The following is a 23,897-nucleotide window of genomic DNA, read 5'->3' on the forward strand; positions in this document are numbered from 1 at the left end:
CTAATGCAGGATATCCTAGTACACAAGCTGCAGATTATGACATTTAAAATGTTTTCATATACCAAATTATTAATAAAGGGACAAACTCCCTTCATACGTCTTCTATGTTATCAGGAAGCTAACTAAAACAAAGAACGAAAAAGCTGTTAGAAATGTACATAATGTTGATCATCTCCGAACCCAGTATGATGCGGCATAATGCGTAACTATAGATAAAGGTCAATTGAGCTGCTTTTTGACTAACATTACAGGAATTGGGGACCTAGACTACCATATCAAAGATCCAGATCAACAGAACAGCGTCCTGTGGTAGAGCGGCCCAGCCCCCGCTCTCGATCCACTGAGCGTCCTGACTCAAATCTCATGAGATCGATGCCTTCATTAATGACGGGAAGATCTGCCCCTCCCTCACCTGCCTTATCGAGGTGAAACAGACAACCCAATCAGACTAATCCTGCCCCACTAGCTCACTTTTTATTTTCCCCAAAGCTCAATGGTATTGCCTTTCATCATTGACTGATCACCAGTAGCCGTAGATACTAACCCTGCCAACGCCAACACACTATTTATATTCCACAGGGGATATAATGGTGTGGCTGCCATTCTAATTTGTTTACTAACAATGATTAATGACATAAATAATTACATTTGTTTTTGTGATTTCTCATTTATCAGGAATCCTGGGTGATTTCTCACACCATGTGCACCTCATAACTGCCATGTATTTCTCTTACAGAATGAGAAATTGTATGTGGTCATCTGACATCGCTTATGGAATTATCACCATAACATCAAATGAAACTTTTTTTTTCTTTCAAAAAACAGTTTCTTAAATTTGATTGTATTAATTGTATGTACGATTTTAACCGCTGTTTTCTCTGATTTGCTGTGTGCATGTTCTGCATTGTTCCTGTCTAAGTAATGTATTTCTGATCAAACAGTATTGAAATAAGTAAACTGTTTTGACAAAAAGTACAGTGGACATAGCATAGAAATGTGTGGAGCTGATTGTGTCCACAGAAATTACTTTCTAGCAAAATATTATGATTCTTTGTCTTTTAGTGGTGAATTAGGATGATTAAGAGCAATCATATTACTCCATTTCAGTCACTGAAATGTACATCTGCCTTATTGCTTGCCTTATATTCATAGCTGAATAAAACACTGATTCAATATGTTAACTGAATTCTGAAACCATACGTATCTTTCTGCTGGACTTTAAAATATAGAACATATACATACACACAATTTTATGTGTATCTCTTTCTGTATGTGTTATTGCATCTGTGTGCATATATATATATATATATCTACATACATTTTCATAGAAAATTTGCAGATGCAATTCCTTAAACATTACATGTATCATCCTTTTGCATAATTTTGGCTTTTTCCTCAGATGAACCTTCCTTTTAGCAATAACTATGCCTTCTAAAACGCATAGGGCCGAGCTGCCACAGCTAACAAAGGTTCAACTTGTACAAAAACCATTCCTCATTTATTTGTTTTTCAGACACCTTGGAACAACTCTGTCTCACTGTTAATGGTTTCTTTTGCTGTGTCCTGTAGGTCACATGCTCGTACGGGGTCTGTCCAAACAAGCCCATCAGGTACTCCAGTAGCAGGACGCAGGGGTAGACAATTGCCACAACTCCCACCCAAGGGAACACTGGAGAGAAGTAAGTGAACTTTTTAAAGTTCAGAGATGTTGTTGCTAAATATAAAAGTAATAGCGTTGAATGGAAACCTTTGCCTCTAAGGTTTTGAACTGGTTTTTGGCAAGAGATGTGTTCTATATTGCCCATTACTCGTTTCAATAGCTTTTAAAGCTCTGTACAGTATTGATTTCTATAACTGTCATCACAACTATAGAATTAATACATGGATCATGATTCATCCTACCTTCATTACAATCAAAATATAAGTTAGAACATAACCTGTAAAGTCTTCTAACGATGAACATATAATAAACTGCACCATCCTAAAAGGTTGCAAGTGTTTGTTAATCCCATTCATTTCATAGGAATATCGGCTAATGCAGGACCATAAAATGTGACACAATACCCATATGTACATTCTTCGTAAATAAGGATAATTAAAGCAATCTGGACAAATATAAAGGATGAAATGTGGAGGTACCTCTATGATGCCAGTCCTAAAATGATTAAACACAAGATGGTGGCTCACCATTATGGATGGACATTTAGTTTATGCTTCATATTATGGTCATATGTTCATTTCTACTCATGTAGTTTCCCCCTTCCCTCCAGAGGCTTGTGGGGAGATGTTTATTGGTGGCTGTTGGAGAAAGAAGAGTGATGGGTGTTTGTATTGCCAGCCAAATGGGTCATGCTGCATCTGCCCACAGAGGTTACTCTTGTGTGAAAAAGACCCACATTATAAGCAGTTTGCCATCTATGAATGGCTTGACACTGCCTCTCAAATCTAAAGTTTCTATGCTGTATCAGGCATCTGGTCAAAATATGAGGCCTGACTGATGGAGAAACTTGGCTACTAAGCAGTTTTTTTCTTGGGTGTGATAGACTGTCAGATCCTGGCAACAGCTAATTTTAATTGTTTAAGTCTCACGTATGCCTCAATTATGTTTGGTTGAATCATGCTTTCCACCGTTTGAGTCCTGTTCAAATTTTGGGAGGGAGCATTTTTATGCTTATAGGACATGAATATATAATACACTTTCAGCATTTACAATTAGACTTATCAGATATTCCTACAAAATTTTGTTTAATTGCCCAGATGAGCACTGCTTCCGCTGCCTCCAAATGAAGATCCGTTTTATGCCTTTTGTATACTTTATGGGGTTTGTGGTTTTTTTTTAATCCCATGCTTTGGTTCCCTTTTCTGTTTTACTTTAATTTCCCCCAGACAGTGGAGACAAGGAGAAGGTCTGAACAGAAAGGAGGGTTTGTTTTGTGCTATCAGCCTTTTTATTCCATGGGAGGATTTCTAAGGGGGGGGGGGGACTGCTGCAATTGATGCTACTGAAGTGTATAGATTTTACCTTGACTCTAAAATATTTTACATTAGTGAGGCATGTACCAACATCCACTGCACCTTTTGTAACTTAGCTTTATATAAATAGCAATAGAGCTATGGCACTATTCAACAGCTTAACTTATTCAACTCTGTTAGAGTACATTATTTAGATACATAACAGTACCCTTTGGAATCAAGGATCATATAGCAGGTTCATAGTTAAATAGAATAACAAATAGTTACAGTGCAATCCTAACCATGTCTACCCAGAAGTAAATCCTATTGAATTTAATAGGGCTTACTCCCAGGTAGGTGGGTTAGGATTGTAGCCTAAGACTGAATTTACACATACACATGCTCATATGTAGGGATAAGCAGTCAAAAACAACCTGACACAGTGGGATGAAGAAAGAAAACCACATAACAGAATTTAAACACATCAGTTTTGATGTAACCTTTTTGGTATCCACAACTGTGTTACGAAGCACTCACTAAATACACCAGCACCAGTCACAGAGAGTCAATTTTTCCTTGTCATGCAATTTTCCATTTTCTTTGTATATTGGACTTTGAAAATTTAATTTATTGAAATAGTACGACTGTTTGTTCAGAGATCATCATCCCAGTTTGTGTTGTCTTTTGTGTTTTGAAAACAATTGTAACAGTTGAATATTAAGTATCAGATGAAAATATAGATATGTCTGATTGAAGGTAATAAAGTTCATTGTTGTTCAAAATGCAAACTACTTAACAATGGGAAGTAGTCCTGGTACGAAATTACTTTTTGTGAGAACTGTGCCCTGATATCTGGACCATGGTAAAGTCATATTAACTAAATGACATTGTATATATCATATATATACATTCACCATGTTCCAAAAATCCACTTAGACTTACACAACATGCTTGAATTATCTCAGTGGAACGGTTTTTACTCTGAACATATGTTGTCTTATCACAAAAATCCCTTTGAAATATTCCTGTATTTGAAAAGGAGTTTGTCATGTGACATGGAAGTTGCTGCTCAGAAAGAACAAACCCCAAATTAACTTTGTCTCATAATACTATGCACATAATATACAATGAACATGCATTAGTTTGCATGTTGTATGTATGTTGTATTTCAGCACCAAGCACATCATTAACACTAAATATGTTTAGTAGTATTTAGCAGTTTTATTGTTGGCCTGGTACCTGCCATTGAATATTACTACAGTGCTATCCCAGTCCAGGTAGGGGTGTAGCTTGGCCACCAGTCAAAGCTGGCAGAAGGCACTCTGCACCACTGAGGCCACTGAATCCATGTAGTAATGGATTCAGTAGCACCCCCAAGCTACGTGTCTGCTCCTTAAGAGGGAGTGTAACACTCTCAAGAACAGGCAGTCTCCCAGCTATCCGGTCTAGGGAACTATCACTGATAGTGCCTCTGTCCTATCTGAATTGAGCTTCAGTTTGTCGGCTCTCATCCAGTCCATTACTGAGGCAAGACATCTAGCACATCCACTGCCATTCCAAAGGAGAAATAGAGCTGCCCTTTGCCCCTGTCTCTTTCCTGCCAAGGGTCATCATATAAAGTGACCAAGGACGTTTCTGTGCCAAAGTCAGGCCAAAGTCCTGATTAAAATGGGTCTAGGAAATCAGTCTCTTCCAAGAGTGCCTGGATCTGTTCAGCAACCACCCACTCAAGACCTTGCCCCTCAGAAGGGAGATTGACAACTGGCTGGCAATTACTTAGGTTCTCAGAATCGAGGGATGTTTTCTTAAGAAGCGGTCTTATTTACTGCATAGATGGCTAAATATCTCCAATGCTGAAATGTCCTTCAGTCTCATTCATCTGAAACTTTTAGGCCAGAGTTCTAACACCATTATTAAAGCAATTTTATGAAAAAGTTATATAGATTATATTTTCTGGGTTTTCTGGATTTTTGCCTTCTCCAGCTTGTGTGACTTGGATTTGGAGCAGATTGGTCCAACTAGTGATGAATCAAGTTGAATGAGCCCATTAGCTTATGTTTACCAAACCAATCCCCTCTGTTCTGGGAAGCCACTGAAAATGAGAGCTTTACTGAGTCTCTGTTGGGCCACCAGAACTTTGATAATTGTCAGAACATGACCTGATCTGGAGCTATTCCTCCCTAAGTATTTCTATGACACTTTGTTATCTAGTTTGCATGGTTTGATCTGTAGTTGGTGGGTGACTTAGATGGTTGACTATAGTGCCTTTAGGATCAAAAATTTTACTGCAAGTATCAGAATGATATTATCCAAATGAATAGTGCAGTCATACTTGAAATACTGTCTACAGTTCTGTTCACCCCATCTCAAAAAGGATGTTATAGAGCTGCAAAATATGAAGAAAAGGGGCACCAAAATAGTGTTTGAGCATCTTCTTTATAAGGAAAGGTTATACTGTTTTTGACTTTATAATTGAGAAAAAGGTGATGAGGGGCATCATCAAGGTGTTAATATTGGATGAATGGGATGAAGATGGCTAGTGGGGGAGAGGAGACTCTCTGAGCAACAGCGTCCTTATAGTTGACCTTCCAAAGCTTTAGGAATACGTTCTCCTATACCCAGTATCTTGCCCAGTACTGTATAGACTGGAAAAAACATTCTAACACCATCCCAAAAATCAGTGACATTCTAAAGGAATATAAAAAGAGAAGAGAGTGTAGCAAATGGAAGGCTGCTCATGCAGTAGGACTTAACCTTCTCCACACTGCTATCCCTGAAAAACCTCTTTCCTTTCATAAGGTGTATCCCCAGCTCATATTATATTATGCACCATTCCAGAACATTCCCCAACTCTCGAGGGAAATTTTTCACACAACTCTGAATCCAACTCTGTTGCTTTGGAAATTAGAGAAATATGGACCTATTTCTAATTTCCTAGTGGGTAGGATATTGGAAGGTGTTCTGTTGCCCCCACCAGCACTGTCCATATTCGACAATGTGATTTAATCAGGCTTTGTGCTTGTGAGGCTTATTGTTGGTGGATGAGGAGGATGAGCTGCAATGGAAGGCTAAGAGGAGGGGCAATGAAGGGATCAAAATGGCCCTATAGACATCTGGTGCCTGAGGTCTAGAGACAGCCCTGATACTTCCCTTTAAAAGATAAAGGGACCCCGACCGTTAAGTCCAGTCATGGACGACTCTGGGGTCGCGGTGCTCATCTCGCTTTACTGGCCGAGGGAGACGGCGTTTGTCTGCAGACAGCTGTGACCAGCATGACTAAGCCGCTTCTGGCGAACCAGAGCAGCACAGGGAAACACCGTTTACCTTCCTGCTGTAGCGGTACCTATTTATCTACTTGCACTTTGATGTGCTTTCAAACTGCTAGGTTGGCAGGAGCAGGGACCGAGCAATGGGAGCGTACCCTGTTGCGGGGATTTGAACCGCCGACCTTTTGATCAGCAAGCCCTGGGCTCTGTGGTTTAGACCACAGCGCCACCCGCATCCCATGATACTTCCCTTACCTGAACATAAATAATTGTTTTGATTGTGGACCCTGTAATTCATTATTATTTACCTTTGTTGATATAATTGTTGGGTTACATGGATTTAAGAAGATTTTAGTAGAACAAGTGTGAAGCCCTGTGTTATTATTATTGCAAATGATACGTGAGGATTGTGTTTGCTTCTGTGTAGTAACACTTGGGTGGTTTGGGAAGAACACTGTGTCATCTCTTATGTAATTACTAATTTTCACTCTCTGTTTTTATTGCCATAAAGATTGTGAGGAAAAACATCATACACCTGTTAGTGGGAGGAAAGGCAAGTTCATGCCATAACTACTAGATTGTGTTTGTGTAGAGATATATTACTTGTAGTTTATGTTGCATGTTGTCTATTAGCTTAGTTAACAGTGCATTAATATTTAGTTATTGTCATACACTGATCTTCTGTCGCCTTTGACTGGACTTAACCATCCAGGGGTCCTTTACCTTTTACCTTTACCTTCTATTATTGGGAATAATGTTAACAGTTTTCTTATTGCACCTATTGCAAAACTTATCCCACATTGCAAGCTTACCGGGAATGGTTGTTTGGGCCCAGCACAGCTGTTAGGGAAGGAGGGAGCAGTATCTGGAACCTCATGCCTTCTGCAAGGTGCTTTACACACTTTGCAACCACACAGAAAGCAGAGACTGTGGGTGAGGCTGAGAGCTTCATTGCTGGGTCCTCAGGGGGCAGAGCTTCTGGGGCAAACCAAAGTGAAGATTTTGAAAGTCTGGCAGACCTTCCCAACTTCCACCATCACAGCTTCCAGCCAATCTTCCCACCTACCCTCTACTTGTATTTATTGTAATCATGATTCCATTTTCCAGATTTTTACACTGTTTAAAATGAGTGCATTCCTATGGACAATTTGTTGGCTGCTGGATTCAGGACGGGGTGGGGGGATGGGGTGGAAATTTTACCCACAGGCAGACTGATCATTTCCTGTGGGCTTTTGCTTACCTCACAGCAATTGTCAAAACTTTCCTATGGCTGAAAAAGCATTTGGCTGGATCCTTAGGAGGGAGGGACAGAGGAAGGGCACCTGGCCGCAGCCCAACGGTGGATTCCCCTAAGGGACCTTGGAGGGTGGAGATTTCTGTCCAGAAGCCCAGCTCAGGTGCTGACAGGCCATTGCGCCTCTCCCCCAGTGGCCAGAGGAGGTTCGGCAGAAGTAGTTCACACTGTGGTGAACCCCAGCAGTGGTCAACCTCAGCTGCTAAAATGCAGCTCATTAACAATGCAGCAGGCAGGCTGGTTGGTCACATGGATACATGCCAAATGCCTACCCTAAACCTCTTGCATTGTAATCAATGAAGTTACAGCCTAATTGAATCCAGTGTAATTGTGTGTGTGTTATCATTTGCCGCCTGCTTCTGCACCCCCCACAGCTACAATGTACATGGGCCTGCAGTGTACACTATATAAGACTGAAAGGTCAATATGCAACAGCAGCTAGAATATTTTGACTGCGATCCTGTATGCTGTTAAGCTGTTTAAATCTTCTGGGACAGACGGGATTTAAGCAGCCTGTCTGCAAGTCTTGAAATGCACTTGAAGTTGGGGAGGCCAAGAGAAATTAAATGAACTCAAGCCTGGTGTATGTGTATGATCCTCCTTGCCATGGATTCAGTGATCCCTGTAGGGTCCTGTTTTACACTACCCACTCTTGGTGCAAGCTTGGTAAGTTTGGAATAATTTGGCATGGAAGGAGAGAAACAGGGTTCTGATGAGCCCTTTCGGCATCGCTCCACCAATGGGAGCTTCACCCACATTAGGAAAGAGCACCCATTACATGTTTAGTCTAATTGCTTCATGGTCTTGAGAATCAAGCTTTCAACTTTTGCCTATTTCCATGCTTATAGTGTTTAGAAGGGAAGTATCTGAAAAGCTGCAAAACTCAAGTATATTTTGCTTCTCTCTCTCTCTCTCTCTCTCTCTGTATGAGCGCATTGTTACAAGAATATAAACACAGGTGCAAATCTATTATGCTATCTATACAGAAGAAAGCAATGTTGAATTTTCCTTGTTGAGTTTATTTAAAGTGTGCAAGCAAAATAAAACCTAGTTAATCTAATCAAAACAATAAATGCAAATTATAGTGTTAAGGAATTAATGTGCCAAATCATTTATTTATTTGGCTTTTTTGCTTACAATATTTATATGTTGCCTTTCTGCCAATGCACTCACAGCTGCTTACAGTTTAAAACAGTGATAGCCAAACTTGGCCCTCCAGCTGTTTTTGGACTACAACAACTCCCCTCATCCCTAGCTAACAGGACCAGTGGTCAGGGATGATGGGAACTGTAGTCCCCAAACAGCTGGAGAGCCAAGTTTGGCCATCACAGGTTTAAAATAATGGCAAACACTCTAATGGATAAAAGTACAAAATGGAAAAAGAGATAGGAAGAGAAGAGGAAAATAAACTGTATGGGTACAAACACACTAATGGAGCAAATCCACTGCCCCTGCCAGTGTGTTTCCACTACCCCACCATGTGCTTTGCCCCTCCCCCTCCCTCATCTGATAAGCAGCTGCAGGAGGTCAGTTAAGCATCTCCGCAATACCATGCCATACACTACTGTTTCTTTCAGCTTGGAAGAGAAGAGAGGCAGATGAAAGAGATGAGGAAACTTATGTCTTGTTTTGTTTTCAAAAGAGTTGGTTTGCCTAACAATCATTATAGCAACAGACCTTTCTTCTTGTTGGCACTTCCATTCACGAAGTCCTAAATTTAAGAGGTAGTTTACACATAGGGAAGTTTATTCCTCCTTCACTGCTATCTAAGTATCACAGTTTATCTGCAAGTACAGTATGTGCAATCCAGTGCACATTTACTTTGTGTAAATCTATTGAATTGAATGGAATTTTCTTTTGAGTAGAAATGCATAGTATAGCACCTTGGAACACTAAAACGTCTGAGAACAGGGTTCTGGACTAGGTGGGCCATTGGCCTGATCCAGAAAGCTATTTTTGTGTTCTTAAACCAATTTTTGGTGAATGGGTATATCAAGACTGTAAGCCAAGCAGTTAAATAGATCCTTTATGTTCAGAGCCAGTAAATCTCTGAGCCACAGACAGTGGTGACACACAGCGCGAAGCCTATAATCTTCATGACTTCTTGTGAGCTTCCAGAGCCTTCAGAGTAGCCACTTTTGAAAACTTGGATCTGATCTAACAAGGCAGTTTGTAATTTGTTAGCTGGCAGTAAAACCAGCAAGGAATTCCAAAATGTGCATTATATTATATATTATATTTTCTACCTATTTTGGGACATACTGGTTAGTTTGAATTGGGGATGGGGGGAGAACACCATTATAAATAACTAATCCTACAATCCTAAACACATTTATCTGGGAGTAAGCCCCACAATGGGACTTATTTATGGGTAAATATGCATAGGCTTTTGCTATAAGCAAGCATAAATAATTAAGCCAAATATAAATGAGTCTACTGCTACTAAGTCAACATTTGTGTTACTGAAATAATTTTTATACCCCCCATTTTTACCCCTGACAACACCCCTTCCTTTGTTGCCTCCCTTATGTCAAATTTTAGATCGTAAGATCCTTCGTGCAGGGGCCTAAAAATAAAGAGTCATGTAAATTAATAGCACTAAAATAAACATACAAATAAAACTGCTGTTTTTAAGAATTATATTGGCTATATATTATATTAGCTTTTTTGTAGTAGGAAGCTCTAAACCTAAACATACTTTAATTCTTGTAAAATACTACATGGTCAATGAAGAAAAAACAGAACCTAGTTCTGGCCCTACCAGTGATTGTACTTTAGACTGAACCTCATCAAATGATGTTAGGTATCTTACAGAAGTTAATTAATGTTTCTGACAAGCTCTGATTTCTTTTGGTTTACGCTAGAAGTTACATGGGAAGACCAGCAGAAAAAGGTGAATGGTACAATAACTGATGACAAATCATTGCCAAGAAAGAAACATCACACTCAGCCAGGTTTGTCAGGGTTTGGAAAACCACCTGAAAGCATGAGACTATAAAATTGTTACATTTCATGCTTTTGTAATGAGTGTGTGCTTAATGTACCTTTTTTCACTTTGTGATTTTTATTTTTATTTTTAGTTTGTAGCAATTATTTAGATTAGTCATGTGGCACAGTTTCTTTTTTTAGAGTAGCGAAAATAGAGCCACTTGTGTTAGAATGCCCATTAATTTAAAAACGTGCTTGGCTTAAGTTAGTAATTTTTTACAAAAATGTTCCATTCTTTTGTCATAACTGATACATTTTAAAATCAGGAATTCAAACATGTTCAAGGGTATTAAATGACCAAAGCCAGGTAGGGTTTTAGGAGGTTGGTCTGGGTTATTTTTACTATGGGGGAAAGGGGCATAATGTGGTTGTAAATGGCAAAGTGGCGAAGGAATGTGGAGCCAAAAGAGTGGGGGAGGGGGAAAATAGAAAACAAGGTGTTGGTGAAAGGGGTTATTATGAAAGCAAAATATATAAACAATGGTGTTTGGAAGTGAGTGGATTGTAAGAGTCATGCTGAAAAGGAATCAACTTTCTCTAAGAAGATGGGAAAACATGCATGCAATAAATGGGAAATCTGAATGGCTAGAAATTAGCCATTGTTACATTTGAAAGCTATATAGTTGGGATTTGGGGCAGATGGGGTGCTTGTTTGCTGAGATGGGTGTGGAATGTGAAGATCTAACATATGCTGTCTTTGATGTATAAATAGTGGGTGATATCCAACATCAGCCTACTTTTGCAACATACTTTGTCTCTTTCCCCTACTGCCCCCCAATGTGATATCCAAAATGTGTTCTGGAATCTTGGGGGAGCCTCTGGAACAGATTTTGGAAATATGTGCAGGACTATAAGGAAAGTAGAGGAAGGGGAAGTCAGTTCCATCAGCTGGTGCAAAGTTGATAGCATTCCACAAGTTGTGAGTAGGTTAGAAGGCCTGACTATTTGTGCCCAAAAGATGGATCCAATATTCCTTAATTATTCTGTCAGATTGTATCTACTTGAATAGATGAGCAGTCATTTGCCAGGAGGGATGCATTTGATTGAAAAAGAATTATTTGCATTCAGTTCCTTGCTTTTCCTTGCATTCAGTTCCTTGCTTTTCCTTGCAGGTCTGCAGCTTTCTCCTACTCTCAAGGATACATATGAGATTGTAAAAGTCAAGTTTATAACAGTGTAAGGGAAGCTTCCTTTCCCAGATAGTGTCACTAAAAGTCCTCTGTACTCTTGTTCTCTCAAAATGTTCCTCTGCCATCACTCACTTTTAGATGTGGGTTATAAGTGAAGTAAAAAAGAGAAATACTGTCAAAGTACTAGCTTTCCATTCTGTCAGCAATTAATTTATAGCTCAACACTGAGCCCTGTTTTGAGACCAATTCAGAATTGCCAACCTCCTTGCAGATATAAGTTCTTTGTTTATGTGTTGTTAGTACCTTCTTAAAAACCCCACTGACCTTTCTGTTCTATCTTAATATAACTTCCAAGTCTCATGATCTGGAGACATAATCATGTTCGGACATATTTGTGGAGTAGAAACAAGGTTGCCTGATCTATAGGCCCTTTTTAGATCAACTGTACATAGGTGTGGAGACATGATAACTATAAAGGTGATTATAAACTACATTACTGAAGATCTCCCATGCTTTTGAGTGATGCAAAACACATTACTGGACTGTGCTGAAAGAGCAGACCAGACTACCGTACTTATACCATAGAAGGAAATTGCTTGTTGCAACTTTATCTGGAATATGGGTGTTTATTTAACATTTGCCAAACTTTTGTAATCTTAGTAATTGGCTACTGTAACGTGTTCCATTGATTACTAATGCTCAGAACCTTCAGGTAGCATAAGATACAGGCTCCCACTGACTATCAAGCATGGGATGTGGAGAGCATGTCCAACTGTGGTAGCTGCACCAGCTGCAAGAAAGATTCTAAGTCAGGGGCCTTGCATATTTGAGGCATCTTTCTCTAGATATTCACCAGCTGAAATCTATGGAGGAGGTTCTGCTTAAGATTCCTTTATTAAGTATTCAAAATGGGGATCTTGGGGACAGGTTCCACCCAACTGATTGGTGGAACTGATGGGAAGCGTTATTAAAATGGAATTACCAAGCATATAGAACAACAAGTCTTGCTGAAGCAGAACCAGTGTAGCTTCCAAGAGAATATATCCTTCCTGACTAACCCTTTAGAGTTATTTGACAGTATCAATAAGCATATGGATAGGGGTGATCCATTCCAACAATGTATAGTATACAGTACTTAGATTTTCAATTTTTTTTTAATAAAGTCTCAGTTCTCACAATAGAGGGATTTAAGAAGTGGGGTTCCCCAACTATATGTATTGGGACCTGTGCTTTTTACTTGCACACGAATGACCTTAAATTAGAGGTGAGCAATGACGGAACCATGTTTGCTGATGACACTTGGATAAAAAAAAAGGGAATTTCAAGGAGCTCCAAAAGGAGCTCCCCAAAATGGATGAATGGGCATTAAATGACAAATGTGGTTCAATGAATGCAAGTGTAAAGTGATGCACAGTTGGACAAATAATACTAACTTCACCTATGCAATGATGGGGTTTGAACAGGTGGTGACTGGGGTTGTAGTGGATAGCTCAATGAAGATGTCGGCCCAGCAAGTGGCAGCTGTGAAAAAGGCCTAATTCTATGCCAAGGATCATTAGGCAAGGGGTTGAAAATAAATGCCAATATCGTAATGCCATCATATGAACGTATGGTGAGACTATACTTGGAATACTGTATACAGTTCTGGCCACAATATCTCAAAAAGGATATTGTAGAGCTGGCATAGGCTCAGAAGAGGGCAAGCAAAATAATCAAGGGAGTGGAGGAATTCTCATTCAAGGAAAGGTTACATCTGGAGCTTTTTAGTTTAGGGGAGAAATATGAATAAGGAGCAGAGACAGGACAGCTATATATAAAAATATTCATAATGTGGAGAAAGTGGATGGAGCAAAGTCTCTCTCCCTTTCTCATAAAGCTAGAATGAAGCTGGGTGTTGGGAGATTCACAACAGCAAAAGGAAATACTTCTTTAACAATGTAATTTGCTGCCACAAGATTAGGGAATTAAACAAATTCATGGAGGATATCAATGACTACTAGCTATGATGGCTATATACTGCTATCAATATTGGAGGCAACATGCCTCTGAATACCAGTTACTGATAATCACCAGTGCAATGAGTGCTGTTGTGCCAGGGCTTGCCTACCTATGAAGCATGGTGAGCCAGTCATCTCAGGTGGCAGATCTGGGCCTGGGGAGAAATCAACCTCTTTGTATTTTAAGCCACTAATGTGTATGGAGCCTTAGTCTGCTAAGAATATCTCCTGCTCCATGCAGCTTCAGTTTGCCTGCTAAAGAGCCAGGCATTTGGGGAAGAGGGAAGGCAGAGCCTTGATGGGCCAGATGCAACTGTGAATTAAGATTATATTAGGGCTGATGAATTCTAATAAGATTTTGAATATATGAATGGCTTATGGGATTCACAATTATTTGGTAATTTGTTCATTTTAAAAAAGGAGTGAAAAGCTGCCCAGGTCAGTTGTATTGCTTTAAGTGGGTAGTTCTTAATTTAGTTTCAAATTGTCTAATGCCACATTTTGGACTCCCATACTGTTTTTGCTTCACTTGTATTAATTGCTAATCATTAAATCAGATGTATGAAGTATGTGATTGAGGGGAAATATAATTTTCTGGTTAGGTTAGAGCCATGCATGATCTGAATTCTATCTTCCTGTAAGCCCAATTGCACTCGGTCAAGCTGCCAGTTTTAACTTACCTTGTCTTCCAGCTTTTACTTGCTTGGCTTGATTAATAGTTCAAATATATATGCATTTATTCAATTAATATTCATTCTAACTGGGCATTCTAGAAAGCATGGATTCCCCCCCCCCCAGAAAATGTGATGTTTTTCACTGCTTTCCTGCTATGTAAGGAAGATGGTTCATCTTCATTGAAAATAGACAATATAAAGTTTCAAAACTACTTAATAATGTGAAAATGAATTAAAAAAAATCAAGGCTAACATTTAATTTTATCCCAGAATAAATCTTTAGGTAAGCTGAATATTCGTGGACTGAACACATCTCTTTCTTTCCTCTTTCCTAGCCACACTGGTTGGACAGCTTAAATACTGCTTTTCTCCCCCCGATCACTAACATTATTTTTCTGATCCTTTCTTGTTCAAATGAATATTTTGTTCCTTTTGGTGTTTCTTGTGTTTTCTTTTTCCCATTGACTGAGTATGCGCTGCAGGTTTCTTTCTCAAACAATTGTGGCCCTTTCCCTCAGTGTCAGTTTTTCCTTCTGAGTACATCCTCTCACGTCCATCTTCTTTGTGTCTCTGTCTGTCCATTACACAACGTGATAACAGAAGAAGTGGACTCATCAAGGAGAAGAAACCCAGGTCTGTCTCTTCTATTGGTTTTCTCTGTTCTACTTTCCTTCTAATTTGTCCTGTGATTTTTGCCATTACATTTCTCACATTTCTCTCATGTATGTCTACATACATAACTTTCTTTCTTTCCCTTATTTTGTCATCGCTAGAAAAGAATGAAACCTTAGGTGTTTGCTATTTGATTAATTATTTTGGGTAGGGTACAAAATCTACTGAAAATTAAAGCAGGCATTTTCATGATGTATTACATTAACAATGTGGGGAGAAAACATTTTCATTTGTATTTATTTGTAGCTGGTTGTCACTATATTCTGTTTATTTAGATTTTAGGTAATCCTAACAGTTACAACTTATCCAAAAGATTTATGTGTAAATTGTTAGCTATAGGACAATTTGTTAATTAAAATATTCTCTAGCCATAGTGAAGAGGGTCATTGGCCACAAAACTAAGTTGAACAAGATCTAAGTACTTCAAATAGCAGCCACTGGCTAAGGAAATTAGAAGAAGAAAAGCTGATGTAAAAAGGATTAAAGGTTCAAAGAAGCCCAGTTCCTCCTTATGTGTTTTCCAGTACGGGAATAGTAGGAAAGTAAAGTGGTTATACATGCCCATTATTAATCTGAATTATGCCATAACAGAATAAAGGGCAACTCTGTGTGCACATGGATAGAATTCAGAGGAACAGATCTGTTAGAGGGCAGTATGATACTTCCATGTCTGAACATGCTACCCTTGTAACAAGCTTCAGCATATGATAAAACTTGCACAAAGCATTTAGTGCAAGGCAAGGTGCCTCCGAACATCTCATTAAATAATATACCATTTCACCTTTTGTAGAAGTTTAATTTCCCACACATGGTGCTATTCCTGCTTCTACCAAAGTGGCATGGTTCACATTTGCACCTTTGTTTGTTTATTTATTAAACTTATACTGCTTGATCATAAAAAACTTCAAAGTGGTTTACAGAAATTATAAAACAATAAAATTATTAGTATAAACAATTAAACCATTAAACACTTCTTAATAGCTCTGCTGGTAAATAGATTAAGATTCTTAATCTCTGGGTTGTGGGTTTGGGCCCCATGTTGGGCTAAAGATTCCTGCATTCTTATGGGTTAAAAAGCCACTACTTTTTCATTGTACAATATTGGTCTTTTATACTGGCTGGCATGCTTTGTTCAAATAGAAGATGTTGGGAGATTGCTTTCTAGGACGCCGTACCTGAAATGATCCATTCTTGTTTGTTCCGTGGCTGCTGTTGTTTTTTGTAGCCAGAAGTGGGGAACACTGATGCAGCTGCTAGTTTTCCTTCCCAGTTCAACAGCAGCTCTCAGATCTGGGGAGCTTCTCTAGGTGGGCAGGTTGAGGGAGAGGGAAAGCTGCTGAATGTCCCTCAGCATCTCTGATGCCTTGGTCAACTTTTCCAGGAGGGCAGTGGGTACCGCCAACCCGCTGTCCTGTTTCCTGGCCTTCTGAGTCCTTGAAGTGGTGGGGTGTGGGACTGTTGGCGTCAGAAGCAGCAGCTGCTGTGGTCAAAAGGCAGGTGCTCTCACCAGATCATGCAGTCTCTTATGTAGGTGGAGGAGACATGCTCTCTGTGGGCTCCTGGCGGGACCTCACCTGACCAAGCTACCTGCAGCATCCCTGGCTTCCTGGTGCAGCACAGGTGCCAGGTTTGCTTTAAGCATCCTGAGCCACACATAGAAATGAAAAACTTAGCCCATCCTCTCCTTCCTAGAGTTGTGTCCCCTTATTCCTTAGATTTTTTGTTCGATTTCTCTTCCATTTCAAAACATTTACATAGTTCAAAGACCTTGACATGACCCTAACGCTAGTATGTTTTGGATACTTCATTTACAATTAAGTGGTGTACAAATTCTGTTAAAGGAAAATAAAATAGTATGATTGATAGCTCTTGGTGGACTTTAACTTCCCATGATTTATAAATAAATGAAGCAATTCTATTCACAAGAAGCTGGCATGAAGCAAGCCAGTATAATTTAAGCTGGTCTAAAGATATGCCTGACCCAAACTCCATTCAGCAGTGGGGCTGCTTCTGCTGCTCTGCCTAAGCCTGGCAAAGAGGAAACAAGCATTTAAAATACTGTTCCATGCTGGGTTACCAATTCACATGACCAAGCTGAGTGGGCTTAGGAAACAACCTAAGCCCATCCTTTCTTGTTGTGCCCCCACCACACTACCAAAACACCCCTTTTGGGGGGACTTACACCAGTTTCGTCTCATTTAGGTTTGGTTCAGCCAGTTGAGCTAGGATGAGCAAATTACACTGGTGTATCTGCAGCTGAGCTGTGACTGGACACTTAATGCCACCTGAACCAGGAAGCAGCTGGCTGAACCAGAGATCTGCTTCATCCTAAGCTGTTTAGCCTGGAGGATCTTGTGTTGGATTGCCCCCATAGTGGCTAACTGGTTGCACATCATCTGAATTCAGTATGCTATCTGGCTTCTACCGGTTTTATCCAATTTTTATCAAGGTTTGGTATAAACTTTGCCCGCAGTTTCTCTCCTAATGAAACATCAAAGTATATCCAAAGGTTTGTCAGATTCCTGCTTTAATGCTGCATCTTTATTTTAGTGGTGTGTGGTACCTTGGTACTTACTTATGTTCTTCCATTGTTAGATGTTGTGGACTTTATTACAGAGCCTCTTCATTCATGAATACTCTTCTCACTACTCTTGAATTGTTCCGTGTCTGGTCTATAGCCCCGTTACATTATCCTACCTCAACTGCGCACATAAGAATATATCATTTATTAGGGTGACATACTTTTTGCGCTGTTATTTTAAGGAAGTATGAACAGTTACCCCATTCTCTTTCTTGCAGCACAGTAGCTGAGAAGCAGAAACACTGACATACATACCCCTCCTAAACATTTGTGGTACTGTATCAACAGTGCTGATGTTTAATTATGGTCTGGGGTGTGGTAGCATAGCAGTTGGAAAATACAGCTTGCTTGGTGGCGAAGTGCTTTAGGTTCAAGACAGTTTTTTACTGTCTTCTTCAAATTCAGTAAGTTGGTTACGTAACCCAAACAAACTTTGTTTCTCCGAAATATATCAAAGTGTATGGACTACTCAAAACATGTTGTGTTTTAAATTCTTCATATGAATAGGTTTCATGGGTCAGGTTGTGATTTTTCTTACTCAAAATCTGTATTTCTGATTTGGAAATCTTACACCTCTATGTGGGATTAATTGGATGAGAAATTGTGCTTAGGAAATGTCAGAAACTATCTTTAATGCTAACAAAGCTTCCCCCCCCCCCAGCAGCATCTGTTTGTTTTAATTCACCTATCATCGCCTCATCTTGTTTCCATTTTTCTAAAAGCAAAAGCTTCAAACACAGATCTAGTCTAAGACAGATCAGTCTTCTTCAGCCTGAGGCCCATGTTCCCTCATGGGCAACCTTCTGGGGGGGGGGTAACATGCCAGTGGAAGAGCCAAAGGGTGGTGTATATGACTCCTACCTTTGTACAGTAGGCAGCAATCCACACACACATAAACACACACACCACCTCCAGTGACACAGGCAAGAGGCATTATTACAGGTCAAAGCAAAAGCACTCAAGAAGGGATCAGAGGATGGCTAGTGAGGGGTGAGGCATGGTGAGACATTAAGTCATTTTAATGTGGGGAGGGTTGTCTGACTATTCAGCATTGAATGAATAATATGTACTACATTTTCAGAATGCTTTGGCATTCAACAGTAAAGCTTCTTGCAGCACATGCAGATTATAAATTACAGCAATGTCGTTCTGAAAGTCACTGTAAAAGATAAACCCCTCATATATACTTGGTTAGTGCAGCTTATTCACCAGCATCATGGTTAATTACCTTATTAGTTGAACTGTATCAGGAAGCATTGCCTGTGTCTTAAATTGTACATGCAAATTTAATTCTGTCAGCTCGTAATGTCTTGAGTGTTTGATGGGTGACCCTGATCTGCAACTCTGAGCACTGTCTGTCCTGTGCACTGAATGAGGTAGTGTCTGCTAGAAAAATAGTCATAGTCTGCTTTCCAAATAGAAACTGCCTCATTGAATTTTATGCACAGGGAATAGATAAAGACAGGGTATTGAGTAGTGATGTTTTATGTAAGGATCACTGAAGATAAGGGGGAGATTATTGTGAGGAAGCACCACAGTGATCTGTGTTAAAGTATATGTAAGGTTTGAAAGTCATATACAAGAACTCACAACTTGTTAATACAGCTGCAATTTTCTGGATATTTATTCATGACAAATAACGCACATTACAATCTCCATTTCACATGAGTTACATTGAAAGGTGGGGAAAATATGGCACTTTTTAACCACCTTGCTTGTAAGAATAATAATAATAATAGTAAATTTTATTTGTACCTCGCCCTTCCCAGCCGTAGCCAGGCTCAGAGCGACTAACATCATACAAATAACAGGCATCAATTAATTAAAATACATCTTAACATTAATTCAGACAAATTAAAATCTGGACAAATGACAGTTATCAGGTTAAGATTGAGAACGGTTAATACTTGCCAGGACCAACTGTTTTCACTGATCATATAAGGACCTGCGCACAGGCTGGGAGGCCTCCTTCATGTTTGTTCTTATACAAAGGAAAATAGGTCACACTGCCCCCTGGCCAAAGGCCTGGCGGAACTGCTCTGTCTTGCAGGCCCTGCGGAAAGATGTCAAATCCCGCAGGGACCTAGTCTCTTGTGGGAGAGCGTTCCACCAGGCCGGGGCCACAGCTGAAAAGGCCCTGACTCTGGTCGAGGCCAGTCTAATTTCCCTGGGGCCTGGGATCTTCAGAGTGTTGTTGTTTGCAGACCGTAAGGTCCTCCATAGGGCATACCAGAGGAGACGGTCCCATAGGTACGAGGGTCCTAGGCCGTATAGGGCTTTGAAGGTTAAAACCAGCACCTTAAGCAATATATTATCTTCATTAAGCAATTTTGAGTATTTATTAGAAGATTGTGGTTTGAGTGTTAGGCTGCAGTCCTATACAAATTTACCAGGGAGTAAGCCTCATTAAATGCAGTGGAGCTTACTTCAGAGTAGACATGCATAGGACTGTGTTTCAGAGAACTTTGTAAGGTTTGTGCCCTATGTTCTGGTGACTTTGAAGGGTTCTGATTATTTCATTGCATGCTGACCTTAGCAGCAAGCCTCAGCAAAACTCAATACTTCCTAAAAGACAGACACAAAATGTAGATGGATTTCATGAAGGAAGTAAAAACCTGTCTTTAATCAGCTTCAAAGTTAAGGGGGGGGGGAATAGTGAATCGCTATAATATGAGTCAAATCGGGCAATTTCAAAGTTGTAATTTACTGTTTTAGGGATGAATAAATCTAGGAAATACACAGAGAAAAAGAGAGAGAGAGAGATAGCCAGTTCTTTGAGCATGCTTAAATTAACATTAACAGTATAAAATAAATTAAAACATTCAAATACATTATATAAGGATCACTGAAGATAAGGGGAAGATTATTGTGGGGAATACTTGAATCTACTTGATTCAATACTACTTGAATCTAGTATAAAATACCTTCATTTTTCCTTTGGGCAATAGAAGGAAAATGTGAATACAACTATTACGATAAAATTATTTCCATATTATTATTATTTATTAGAATTTATATACTGCCCTATAACCGGGGGTCTCAGGGTGGATCACATAATAAATATATCTGAATATAACACTAAAACCATATTAAGTTTCCCCCAATGCATATGTTTCATTTCAAATATTTTTGGCTATTGGAAATTTTTTTGAGATATTTATACAGCATGTAAAGTTAGCATGGCAAACATAATCAGTTTTGTTTACTAAATATATGTCAACAAAATACAGGTGGTGCCATAAAGTTTTCATTGTAATTATTTGTATGTTTTAAACAGACTTTATATTTGTGTATATATTTTTGATACTATTACTGCTTATTTTTTAATCATTGTTTTTTCTAAGTTTTTAGTGATTCTTGTTTTTTCCTGTAAGTAGTAGTAGTAGTAGCGTAAGTAATAGTAGTAGTAGTAGTAGTAGTAATTAATAATAATGCTAAAAGAAACCCCAATCAACATTTCCCCATTTTTCTTGATTTTAATTGTTTTACCTTTATGTAAACTGCTTTGAGGAATTTTACAGTTAAGAGGTGTATGCATTTTATGAAATAAATAAATAAATTGTGACCCACCTCATGTGTGTGAATAAAAGTATAGTGGTTAGTTAGAGTGTCAGACTAGGACCTGGGAGATCAGGGTTCAAATCTCTACCTGACCATGAAGCTCACTGTATGATGATGGGCCACTGTGTGCCTCTTCGCCTAACTTACCCCACTGGCTCATTGGGAAGCTAAAATGGGGAGGAAGCAGAGATCCATGTACACCACATGGAGCTCCTTGGAGATGAAGGTGGGAAATGAATGAATGAATGAATGAATGAATGTAGCAGCCACATTCTTTCAGTAGTACTTCTCCTGCCAGAGTTTATTTGTACAGTGGTACCTTGGTGATCAAACGTAATCCGTTCTGGAAGTCTGTTCGACTTCTGAAACGTTAGAAAACCAAGGCGCAGCTTCTGATTGGCTCAGGCACCCCAGAAACAATAGCTGACAGCTGCATCGGACGTTCGACTTCCGAAAAACATTCAAAAATCGGAGCACTTCCCTGCAGGTTTTCGGCGTTTGGGAGCCTATTTGTTCTTCAAGTAAGTCATTCAAGAACTAAGGTTCCACTGTAGTTACTTCCAGGCAGGGATGTTAAATTGCAAGTGGATGATTCTGATCCAATTTTTTCTGTGGGCATGTTTGGCATGGTAGCTTCCATGCATTCTTGGTTATTTTTCAGTCACGGATGTTCTGCTGCTTGCAATAAACCCCATGGGTGGAGCTTGATGGAATGAATGCAGAGGGCTTTGTTTCTACCTTTTTGTACCTGTGCACTTTTTAAATAACAACAAAAATGTTAAGGGGTGCAAAGAAGACAAGAGCAAATGTTACTAGCCTTAGTTACCATGTTTCATATGGGCATTCATTTCCATTGGTAGTTGCTTTACTATTATTCTTACTACTACTAATACAGTGGACGCTCGGGTTGCAAACGTGATCCGTGCGGGATGCACATTCGCAACCTGCAGCGGTACTTCTGGGTTTTGGTGGTTCGCAACCCGAAAAAACGCAATCTTAACCATCTGTAACCCGAGGTATGACTATAATAATACAGTGGTACCTCAGGTTAAGAACTTAATTCATTCTGGAGGTCTGTTCTTAACTCGAAACTGTTCTTAACCTGAGGTATGACTTTAGCTAATGCGGCCTCCTGCTGCCGCTGCTGTGCGATTTCTGTTCTCATCCTGAAGTTAAGTTCTTAACCCAAGGTACTATTTCTGGATTAGCGGACTCTGTAACCTGAAATGTCTGTAACCTGAAGCATCTGTAACCCGAGGTACCACTGTACTGAATGTTATTTTCTGACTAAGGCTTGTACAATGAAGTGTCCTATGGAACCCTGATAAATTAAGGTTTCTAAAGTTTTCCTCTGTCATCTTCTGTTGCAGATTGTCTGCTATAAAAACGTGCTTATGAGATGTTTATTGTCATCTACTTGGCCAGAGTAAAGTGAGAACCTAATAAAACTCTGGCACTTACTTACATTTCTTTTCTTTTCAGTGAACTGTAAGGGGATACTGTGTGCCTAGTAGTAGCATGTCTTCCCAAAGCTTTTGAAAAAAAAGCCTACAAGTGTATAATCATCAGTTAATATTAACCCCCACATACTGCTCCTGCCCCCCAGTTTGGTTTTGCAATTGAGCGCTAGGAATGGTTTTGCTACCTAAGCATATGCCAAGACACTTAGATCTGTTCTGCCTCAAAACCCCTTTTCAAAAACATAGAACCCTTCACCCTTTCATCATGACTGAATCTTAACATAATGAGTTCAAGCAATGTGCTTAAAGCAAAAATCCTATATCCATTATTGGTTAGGAGCTCTGTCTTTTAGCAGATGCTGTGTCTCTAAACAGCTTTTAGCCTAAACAAAATGGCAAGGCCAACAGCAGATTTAAGCCGTATCTTCATCAACATCATCATTTTTTTAAAAAAGCTTTGGATCTTAATCTAACCTCAGTCATCAAGCCTTGAAATGACTGAGCATCAAAGGCTTCTAACGTTGCAGTAAGCAAGACTTTCCTGCCTAGAAACCATAATAGAAACTCATAGAGAAAACTAACCAAAAATAATTTTGCCAAATGGGATTCAGGAATACTGTGTGGCATAGATTTATATTCAGCGATCACTGTCAATGGAAATGAAATCGGTGTCAGGCAAGTGTCTCTAGTGATTTCCACAGACAGGGTGCTGCAGCTGAAAATGCCCTCCCTCTGCTTGCCATTCACCTCACCTCCAATGTCTTGGGCACTTAGAGAGGAGCATGAACATATTGTTGTAGGGCAGAGGAAAATGATATGGAAGTTGGTACCTTGAAGTACCTGGGTTCTAAGCTATGTAGGACTTTATGTATAAGCACAAACACATTGGTGTGTGCATAGAAACAGGCAGAGAGCTCTTTGAACACCAGCAAGTTGTGTTCTTGGTAATCATTCCCAGTTAAAACTAGCAGCTGCTTTCTGTTCTGTGTCATTTTCTGAGCCATCTTGAAAGGCAGTCCCATTTGCAACACATTACAGTAGCCAAGGAAGTGGATGCCAACAGCAAGACAATCTCTGTCCAAGGAAAGTTGCAATTAATGCACCAGCCTAAGTTGGTGAATGTGCCCTGCCACTGAGCTCACTCGGGAGTTTACAGACAAATCTAGATCTAAAAGTACTTCCAAATTGCAACCCCATCCAAAACACAATGGCAAATCATCTTCCCAAATAACCTTGATTGTCTCAGGCTTGAACCCACAATACTGAATGCTCAGCTCCTGGTGGATACAAGCCATGCACCTGAACCATTGGGGACTAACAGC

The 23,897-nt window shown here is 39.6% G+C and overlaps 1 protein-coding gene across 24 annotated transcripts in view; it reads left to right on the forward strand.

Moving 5' to 3' along the window:
- Positions 1 to 23,897, forward strand: part of RIMS2 (regulating synaptic membrane exocytosis 2) — a 372,071-nt gene that overhangs the window by 255,618 nt on the left and 92,556 nt on the right. For 9 of the 24 annotated variants that reach the window (XM_082235425.1, XM_082235422.1, XM_082235426.1 and 6 more), the window contains 2 exons: positions 252 to 425; positions 1,570 to 1,679. In XM_082235425.1, coding sequence (XP_082091551.1) covers positions 252 to 425; positions 1,570 to 1,679 — 284 coding nt within the window. Of the gene's footprint in view, positions 1 to 251; positions 426 to 1,569; positions 1,680 to 6,729; positions 6,772 to 10,376; positions 10,467 to 14,901; positions 14,935 to 23,897 lie in introns of all 24 variants that reach the window. The other 15 variants (XM_082235402.1, XM_082235412.1, XM_082235413.1 and 12 more) reach the window with 4 other exon arrangements.

The sequence above is a fragment of the Podarcis vaucheri genome, assembly GCF_965113315.1.
Source record: "Podarcis vaucheri genome assembly, chromosome: 8".
Taxonomy (NCBI): Eukaryota; Metazoa; Chordata; class Lepidosauria; order Squamata; family Lacertidae; genus Podarcis; species Podarcis vaucheri.